At 48.3% G+C, this 9,914-nt stretch overlaps 2 protein-coding genes across 2 annotated transcripts in view; both read left to right on the plus strand.

The window, feature by feature from the left end:
- Positions 1-2,125, plus strand: part of nhej1 (nonhomologous end-joining factor 1) — a 9,102-nt gene extending 6,977 nt beyond the window's left edge. Inside the window, exons 7-9 of the mRNA XM_062447057.1 lie at positions 1,161-1,353; positions 1,600-1,703; positions 1,800-2,125. Coding sequence (XP_062303041.1) covers positions 1,161-1,353; positions 1,600-1,703; positions 1,800-1,880 — 378 coding nt within the window. The 3' untranslated portion in view covers positions 1,881-2,125. The remainder of the gene's footprint in view (positions 1-1,160; positions 1,354-1,599; positions 1,704-1,799) is intronic.
- Positions 2,126-3,053: 928 nt separating this feature from the next.
- On the plus strand, positions 3,054-9,773 carry ihhb (Indian hedgehog signaling molecule b). Its single transcript, XM_062447056.1, has 3 exons — positions 3,054-3,977; positions 6,261-6,522; positions 8,470-9,773. The coding sequence occupies exons 1-3, from the start codon at positions 3,678-3,680 to the stop codon at positions 9,165-9,167; spliced, it is 1,260 nt and encodes a 419-aa protein (XP_062303040.1). The 5' UTR covers positions 3,054-3,677; the 3' UTR covers positions 9,168-9,773.
- The last annotated feature ends 141 nt before the right edge of the window (positions 9,774-9,914 follow it).

Raw genomic sequence — 9,914 nt, forward strand, 5'->3', positions numbered from 1 at the left:
GTGAGGTAGGTGAGGACCGTGCAGTGGACAGGACCGTGATATATACGACTCTATGCGCTTCTCTCAGATACTCATCCTAGCTATGACTTCAGATTGAAACAAGCTAACTAATAGATGTTCTTGGTCGTTGATATGGGTTTGCGTTGAGGCGAAGGATGAAATAAAAGTGGAAAAATCAGGCGAAGCCACCAAATGGGAGAATGGAGCAGAGTAAAGAGAAGGAGCGTTTACTCGAGTGACTTTCAATGGAGCACATTGGTTTCTCTGTGCCCAAAGGAGAACCAAAGCTCACCAGAGCATACATTTATTTTTACGATATTTAAACAAACAAATAACAAAAATAAATCAATGCAAACCTCTAAACCTGACCGAGTATGTTTAGGAGCCCCTCTCTCACTGACAGCAGCGAGAGACCACCAATTTTTCCCGGTCAATATTTGAAGAGCTAATTTGGAGAGTTTGTCCTCTCCGTTTGAAAAAGGATTAGAAAAAAAAAAAAACGGCAGCAGAATGAATAGTGTGTGTTTTTATATGTGCCAATCGTGCATACGCATATGTTGGATAAGTTTGCATAAGTTCTTATCTGTCAGACGTGTGGCTAGGTCGGCGGTTCCAGAAAAAGAAAGAAAATCAATGTGCGCTCATGGTTGTGTATGCGTGCCTGTGCGTACATGGATCGGTGTGTACCTGGATCTGTGTGTGTGTGCCTGTGTGTACATGGATGGGTGTGTGTGTGCTTGTGTGCACATGGATGTGTGTGTGTGTGCGTTTCCTGCCTCCTGTGGTGTTGTTCCTGTTTGCGTGGCTACCTCTGGCTCGTAGTGCCAGTAACAAGGCTGCGATTAGACTCTTATCAGGCCCTCGGTCACACCTCAATCATGCGGGGTCAGAAACTCAGACATGTGACCGAGAGATCCAGGCCAGGGCCCGACACTAAGACGTCACGTTTCCCTAAAGCTTTCCTTCCTTTTCTTCCTCTGATATTTCTTTGTGCTTGGGATAGACTGTCTGTTTTTGACAGCTTCCTGAGTCAGTCTTCTTTACACTCCTGCCCCAAACCCACACTCAGCCGTTAATAACGTGAAATATTTGTTTAAGAAGATGGGTCCCCCCCTCACTCCCCAAAGGTGTTTGTGTTCCTCGCCCTCCCCTCCTCCCAGGCTCTTCCCCAGCTGCGGCTCCCCCAGGGTGGGTTCGGGTTCGACCCAGATCTCCAGCAGCTCTACACGGCCGTCACCACACGCGGCAACGCCAATGCCCGCAAGAGGAAGCTGTCTGAGCAGAACGCCCAGGACCAGGGTGACCCCTCCGCTCAGAGCCAGGACCCAGGCCCCAGCTTCAACCCACCCCCAGGTCTGATCCCCTCTCCTCGGATCGGTCACTGCCCCTGTCCCTCTGCGCTGTCTTACTCCATGTTATCAACCATTTCCAGTGACCGGTTAGGCCGTCATCCATTTCCACGGGTGCACACACACACACACACTATCTCAAACAAACATCAGCAGGTATCTTCAGGCACAGAAGGTGTCACCCATAGTTTTATCTCCATGGGGATAGAGGTGTTGCCTGCTAAGGTGTGTATCCGTTGCTGTCTTGTAGAGAGAGAGGCTGGGAGCTGTGAACCCAGTCTTGGGGAGAACCCCCCCACCGGCCTGGGGGCCCAAGCTGGAGCCACGGAACCCACCAGACCTACTGCACCACAGGTACAGGGCCAACATGGGGCACGTCCGGTAATACCGGAGGTTTCTAAGGTCGTTGAGTGTGGTTGACCTGTGTGTTTCTCCTCCACTACCTTGCAGGCTGGATCTGATATGTCTGCTAGCTCAGACAGACCCGCCTCCAGACCCAGGAAGAAGAAGGCGGTCGGGCTGTTTAGGTGACCACAGGCAGGAAATCCACACTGCTGACATACTATGGTCATGTAGCCTAACTTGGACTAGAGAAATTAGCTATTAGCTATTATGTTTTTAATTAGCAATACTTTAAAATGAAAGCCTGTTTTAACTAGATTTTGAATTCTTTTTAGGTATGCTTAAGGCATTTTGATTGTTTTTTGTTGTATTTTTTTTTACTGTTTTTAAATGCTTCAGTGTCTTATAACCAATAAACAAATAAGTTTCACAAATGCGGGTCAAATATGGATCAGGATTAGGTAGATTCTACCTGGTTGTTCTTGTTCTGTTTTTGCATCAACTGTGGATATTGTTAATATAATACATACAGTATATTTTTAATCAGACCTCATCAGGTGAGTAGTGTTATGCGTGTTGAGTAATGATTACTTTAGTCAGTGTAAACGGAAAATCTAGTGGACGCTGGTCGATAGACTGGGTGACTGAGGCTCAGACGACTGATCTCTGCTTCTCGAGGAAGAGTGCGATATTGACTCAAGGTGTCGGAGCGTCTCAAGAATGCTATTGAAGTTGTGTAGCATTGGGTTATTGAAACTCCTAATTCTATTTTTCCGTTTTATTCCTTCTAAAAACTTTTAAATCTCAAACGTAGGCTATTTAAAAAAAAAATACGTGTCTTTAAATGAAATTTCCTATGATTGAGAAACCATAACTTGTTATTGTTACCATTTGCGCTAATTAGGTGTCTGTTACGCTACTAATCCAATAAATATGTGAAAGGGGATATCCGACGACAGTGTGAGCACATTGTCTCAATAGGACTTTAATGGGTTCGGGCAGAGTCGCCGTGATGGGGTCCAGCAGTCGCCTGGTGTTGGATGTCCTGTCTCTGTCAGTGAAACCGGACCTTCCCGGCACAATTCACCGCGCTTCTCACCGATCTACTCAATTCTTTGCGCATGATCTCCAATGCAAGGCCGATAGTGTGTGTGTGAAAGAGAGGAAGAGTGCGAGCGCGCGCGTGTGTGTGTTCCTGCGAACATGCGTGCTTTCTTCCTCATTTTACCACATTTGAGTTCAAGATAGTCTCAAGGGTCCAAAGGACAGTGTCAGTGTGCGCGAGTCTAGACCGCCGTACACTGATGTTTGTCTAGCCTTCTGGCATACACACAGTGGTGTTGAGGAGAGAGCGGAGCGTGTGGCAATAAAGCGAAGACTCATCCGGGCTGACCCGATGGGAGGAGAGGTAGGCTGGGACAGAGGGCAGGACTGGCAGGGCGCGGTCTCCTCCACGGCATCTCATCTGTCGGATCTCTTCCATTTCCATTTCAGCTGAGAGCCTCGCGCCACAGGGACGCATTGAGAACCGGCCCGAGTGGCAGAAACCGCTGCGGGGACACCCTTTGACCGCTACCCAAAAGCACAGTCTGCGCACTGGGCCTGTCTGTGACCGCTTCTCACAACTATATAGACTGCTTTGAACCTGTTTGCCAAGATAAACTGACTTAGCCTATTTATGCCTCTGCTTCTGCCGGGACTGGGAATAGGAGAGCTACACGGTGAAAGGAGCTGAGAGTACTACCAGTTTAAGATCTTTTTGGTTTAAAAAGACGCCGGCGTGATAATACGACTCCAATTACGCACTGTCCTTTTGCGCGCCGGGAATGGCGAGTTTTGGGGACTTAGTGATTCATTCGTAAGGAATCTGTCCTCCTCCCCCTTGACACTAAGAAACGGTAGAAAAGAAGCGACCAGGGGGAGGAGGTGTTTTAATATATTAGTGAAAGTTTGACACCAGCCGGGGTGGCCGCCAACGCGAGTGGAATGCGGCTCCCTTCGCTGGTGACGTGCCTCGCCTGGTGCGCCCTGATTCTCTCGCCGGTCGGTGAGAGCTGCGGACCGGGAAGGGGATATGGCAAAAGGCGGTCCCCAAGAAAACTTGCACCACTTTCCTTGAAGCAGTTCAGCCCTAATGTCGCCGAGAAGACTTTGGGAGCAAGTGGCAGATATGAAGGGAAAATTACCCGGAACTCCGAGCGCTTCAAGGAGCTCGCTCCGAATTACAACCCGGACATCATTTTCAAAGATGAAGAGAAGACAGGTGCTGACCGCATGATGACTCAGGTAAGACTTCCTTGGAGAGATCCAAAGCTCAATGATAACATGTTCTCCGAAGGCTCCCCTGCACTTGAGACCTTGGCTTTAAGATCGGGTTGGGTATTAAAGCTACCTCTTGTACTTTGCTCAGCCTTTAAACTCGTGGACCTGCGTTATCGATTTCATGTTATTGACTTGGGTTGCATATGTCTCAACGCAGTGGAGTGCGCTGATTACGGCGAGTGCATATTTGCACATTCGCTCTACGGTCACGCAATTCAAATACCTATAGTTGTCTCAAATATTGATATGCAGTTTGACTTGGTGTTGCTTTGGTTCGTCAGTGGGGTGGCCTCCGTGTATGTTCGCTATACACATGACATCGACTGTGTGTTGACATGTCAAATGGGGTCAAAATGGCACTGCCTCAATCAATTGAAACTGTTAGGCAACACCGTGTCAAAAAAAGGTAGCGTTGGCTATGGAAACGTGGTAACGTTTAATTAAAACACCATGCCCTCTGTTTTAGCCTACGTCGTTTTTAGGGGGGGGGGGAAGGAAACACCCAATCGTCTTATTTTGTTAGAGCCTGAGTCGTGCATGTACAAATGTTTACCGTTAGTTTCAGACTGACTGGCCAGAGTTAACGGTCGCCTTCTGGACTGTCAGAAATTTTACGACACGGTCATTGATGTGGTTCTGAGTGGAATTTATTTGACTTCAATTCCCTAGGAATAACGTATTTATATCTGCCTCTTGAGACCACGGGTTTCCTCTCTAAGCACCAGCGTTTATGTCCCACAGACCCACGTGGGAATAAAAGTGCCCACTCCGTCTTTAGCTGTCACCTCGGTCCGCGCTGTCGGTGTTGCGCGCTTAACTTGACCTGCGCACAATTTATGAGCTCCAAGCGCGACCGCTGCCGCCAGCCGCAGGAGACAACCTCCTGTTTGTTTTTTACTATTTTGTGTTATTTTTCTGTTTGTTTTTGCAGCACACATGTGCAAAAATAGTCCACTTCACTTGCGTTTAAGCCTTAATTATACACATTTTTTCGCCTCTTATTTTTGATTCAGTGGTGACTTTCCTGCCCGCGAGTGGCACTGGGGCGCTCATACAGACTTGACTGTTCTGTAGCAAAGCCATAGGTGTGCATAGGCGCGTGTTGTCAACTCCGCATCGAATGTTTGTGTAGCTCGTGGTTAGTGCTAAACCGCTCCTACAGAAACCCCGTCGATCTGTACCTTGAAAGGAAAACTAACAAAATTCATCGTCTGATTTATGAACTCCAGATCGTTTCTGTGACCGCAGAGAAAAAAATAGATGTTAAAATCCACACTACTCTGTGAAAAGGCATCTATGGCAACTCCGCAATGAGCTATTCTTATCCTCGAGCTAGAGTTCCAACCTGGAAAACTGTTCATTCATAGAATTATTCATTCAAGAAAGAATTCATTCACGCTCGTCGTTTCACTTAGCATGAATAAAAAACCATAAACCCAACATAAAAGCCCCAATATTAATCATATAGGTTGATTTACCACAGCAGTGATGCATGGACTCACTGTCACGGGGACTGGTGGACGTTTTTATAAGCAATAGTGTATTCTAACTGGTGCAGACTGTTGCACAGGCTTGCCACACTGTTCATGTTTGTCTCTGTAATCTCTCACAGTCTCAGTGTCATTCAAGTGTGTGTGTGTGTGTGTGTGTGTGTGTGAGAGAGAGAGAGAGAGAGAGAGAGAGAGAGAGAGAGAGAGAGAGAGAGAGAGAGAGAGAGAGAGAGAGAGAGAGAGAGAGAGAGAGAGAGAGAGAGAGAGAGAGAGAGAGAGAGAGAGAGAGAGAGAGAGAGAGAGAGAGAGAGAGAGAGAAGGGGGCGTCTTAAGGGTCCTCAATGGGTCCTCTCACCCTCTGTTTGCTCACCCTCACCAGACCCCAGTTCGGTCTCCCTTTCACCCCCACCTCCATAACCTCACTCCTCCATCCCTCCATCCCTCCAACCTTTCTCCAGGCCTTAAGTTAGCCCCATGGCTCCCTCGCTCACCACAGAGAGCAAACATGTGGGTGCTGGTGACTGCCGTGGTGCATTGTGGGGGAGACAGGAGACTTTCCCAAACCATTGGGTTTGGGAGTGTGAGCTTGTCTGTGGTCGATGGATGGATGGGGGGTACTGTCCGTCCGTGCTACAAACGGATGTCTCACAAAGAGCCAGGTTGTTCCTGCCATGTGTGCTCCAGTCATGTAGGTCCGTCCATCGCTAACCACGCCCTCTCTCTCACGCTCCCTTCCGTCGCCCTCCTCCCTTTGCAGCGCTGTAAGGATAAGCTCAACTCGCTGGCCATCTCAGTGATGAACCTGTGGCCCGGCGTGCGCCTGCGGGTCACCGAGGGCTGGGACGAGGACGGCCACCACTCGGAGGAGTCGCTGCACTACGAGGGCCGGGCCGTGGACATCACCACGTCAGACCGCGACCGCAACAAGTACGCCATGCTGGCCCGGCTGGCGGTGGAGGCCGGCTTCGACTGGGTCTACTACGAGTCCAAGGCCCACGTGCACTGCAGTGTCAAGTCAGGTGAGATGGGAGGGAGGTGAGGGAGGGACGGAGGGAGGGGAGAGATGGGATGGAGGTCAAGTCCAAGAGAATGTGGATCTGAAAGAAGTTAGAGAAAGGACCGTTTGAGTGCATGGATGTCCTTTTCTTAATTTTAACCCCCACTAACACAGAAACCTCTCACCTTGGCTTCAGCGGGGCAGTTTGTGTCAGGCGTAGTGTTCTCACTCCCGGGAGGGGACCTATCAGAGTCCCTCAGGGGACTCCCACTAAGAGCGGACAGGCCATGCATCTCTAACAACATCCCACTGAAGACCACGCAACTAAAGCAAGGTTCCAACCACCTCATCGCCCTGCACTAAGACGTTTTCCTTCTGGTCACAGCTGGTTGGGATCTCATCTGGCGCTTTTGCTGTTTCTCCCACACGCTTGTCTTCTTGCCTCTCCTAACACTCCATCTGTCCTTCACCTTCCCAGTCTGCGGTTGCTTGGCGCTTCACTTTCAAGTGCGTGCGGACCATCGTGTGGTCACTCACTCAATCTTTCTCATGCCACTCCTAAAATCTCACCCGCCCCGCCCCAGCCCTGCCCACCTCCCCCTTGTTAGTAAATGACAGAATGTCCTATGTCATTGTGTTCATACGCAGCATTGCTTCTGTTAGTTCCGTGTTTTCGGCTCTTTCTTACTGTATCATCCTTCATTTGGCCAGTTGGGACACAGTGACCAGTCCAGTGTTAGTTACTTTAAACTGAGCAAGTATACTTCAGACTTTGAGAGCCCCTTACCCACTTCCTGCCCGGTTTTCCAATTGTTCTCTGAGTGGTAACTGAGATTCTGACTTTCTCTCCCCTTTTCTGCTTCCTTCTTCCTTTCCCCTCTTCTTCTGCTTCTCTCTCCTCCCTACCCAGATCGGGTTGCCAGCTACCAGTCCTTGACTTGATCGGAAGACAGCCCCAAAGCGTCATTTTTTTTATTTTACAACTGAAAAACAAACTGAAAGGCATAGACTTTCACTCAAGGCAACTCGTCATGCCAGCCGTAAAACCAGCTGTGTCTTTGGCGCTACTGACATTGTTCGATTTTCCCTTTCTGTGAACACGATTTGTACCATTTGCAAATTTGATACTCAGCAAAGGAGACCAAGAGGAAGAAGCCACTAGGGGGCGCTGTCATACCAGGCCCCTGCTAAATGCAAGACTGAGGGGTGAAAGTCGAGTAATGACTCAATTTACACTACTGAAACAATGGGGCACCTTGAAGTTCAGCCTCACTTTCAAGTCCTCCAGAGCCCAGCACATAGGACCACCTCATTGGACCACCTCATTGGACCACCTCATTGGACCACCTCATTGGACCTCCTCATTGGACCTCCTCATTGGACCTCCAGTGATGACCGGGAGAAGTAGAGTCCAATGAGCACGGCCCTTCCATAGTAGAGGGAGGGAGGGGGAAGGACAGGTATAGGACCAATCACATGGAACAGAAGCGAGCATTGAGGCACTCCCTCGAATAAGTCAGTGGGTTAGAGCTATTGTATTATCCCCTTTACATGATTTCAGTTCTAGACACGGTTGGCTCCCATGTGTGTTCAGAACACAAGGTTACATTCGAGTCCTGAGATGATTAACCTGTACATTTATTCTCTTCCCTCCTTCCTGTTTCTAAGATCACTAATCTTATCACCTGGCCTTGGTTCCCACCTTCCCCAAATATTTGTGTTGGATTAGATAGACTTGAGACTGTCCCAGCAGACCTTTAAATGCCACACATGCACACTTTTACTGATCTTAGAAAAAATACCTTTTATCTTCAAGATTTGTTTTGTTCTTTATTGTACTTTTAGAAGGTAAAATAAGTAAATATTTAGTTTAAGGGAGTAGCCAATCTGCTACTGAGTACCGGACCCCACTTTAAACAAAGTATTGTTTAAACATTTTCTTTTTTTCCCTTTCTTCTTTCACTTTCAGAGCATTCGGTGGCGGCCAAGTCAGGAGGCTGTTTCCCCGGAGGGGCGATGGTGACCTTAGAGGACGGGGGTCAAAGGGCGATGCGGGACCTGAAGGCGAGTGAGCGAGTTCTTGTTTCGTCTGGCAGCGACGGCAGCGGGGATCTGGCATACAGCGAGGTCCTCACCTTCCTGGACCGTGACCCCTTAACCTGGAAGCAGTTCTACATGATCAGGACAGAAGGGGGGGGCAGCCTGTCCCTCACAGCAGCCCATCTTCTGTTTGTCTCAGAAGGAAACTGCACCGAGGGGACAGTGCCCCCTCCTGGTGCTTTGAGGACAATATTTGCCAGCGACGCTCAACTAGGACAGTGCTTGATAACCGCAAAGACTCAGGAGGGAGAGAGACACAGCGCAGCGCGTCTCTCGCGGATCACACAGGTCGTAGTCAGGGAGGACAGGGGTGCATATGCACCCCTCACGAGGCAGGGGACCGTGGTGGTGGACGGGGCGGTGGTGTCGTGCTACGCGGTAGTGGATCACCAGACTCTGGCCCACTGGGCGTTCTACCCGCTCCGCTTGTTGCATCGATGGACGGGCACCACCGGTCATCATGGAGATGGACTCCATTGGTATTCTCAGATCCTCTATTGGCTGGGCACCCTGGTACTGGACTCTGAACACTTCCACCCCTGGGGAATGGAGGAGCCTGGAAAGTGAAACCTTAGGGGGAGGGGAGGAACAGAGAAGCAGTAGGATTGGTTCAATAAGAGTGATGCAAACAGATCAGGACATCTAATTGGCTGGAGGGCCAACAGGGTCTGAACTTCATCAAGGCAGACAAGGGAGTCAGACAGACTGTCATGAAGTTTAAACCAGGAGGGGAGGGGGGGGGGGAATTGAGCTATGAGCATTTCTGAAGGATGACAATAGATGCTCTTTTACATTGCTGACAACAGACTGTTTGCCAATATGAAAAGTATATATTGACACTCACAATCGTCTTGTGAAAAGCTGAATTGTGTTTTGTTATGGATATGCAGCCTTTTGCTTAAAGGAGTGTGATCAAATTGAAATCAAAGTAGTATCATACAGAAAATCTGTGTTTTCTTAAAGATCACCTTGGAGAAAGATTTTGTCATTAAAAAAAACTCACACTTCCAGTCGAACAAAATAAATGTAGGATACAAATGGAACATATTTATATATTTTAGAACAGTGTGTAAATCTTTGTATTATTTGTAAAAGAGAGATATCTAAAATGTTTAAAACTGATGATGATATATTTAAAGATTTATTTTTTAAATTAAATATTACGGAAATGTTCCTGGTTTGGCTGTGAAAATGATTGCATTGCTGCCATCTACCGGTATTTTACTCAATTTGAAAAGAAGGCAGGATTTTTATACTTAAAATCATAGTTTTCTCTGACATTTACTCGCGTGTTGTAAACTTTTAAATGATGAG

Source organism: Osmerus eperlanus, chromosome 21, assembly GCF_963692335.1.
Source record: "Osmerus eperlanus chromosome 21, fOsmEpe2.1, whole genome shotgun sequence".
NCBI classification, from domain to species: domain Eukaryota; kingdom Metazoa; phylum Chordata; class Actinopteri; order Osmeriformes; family Osmeridae; genus Osmerus; species Osmerus eperlanus.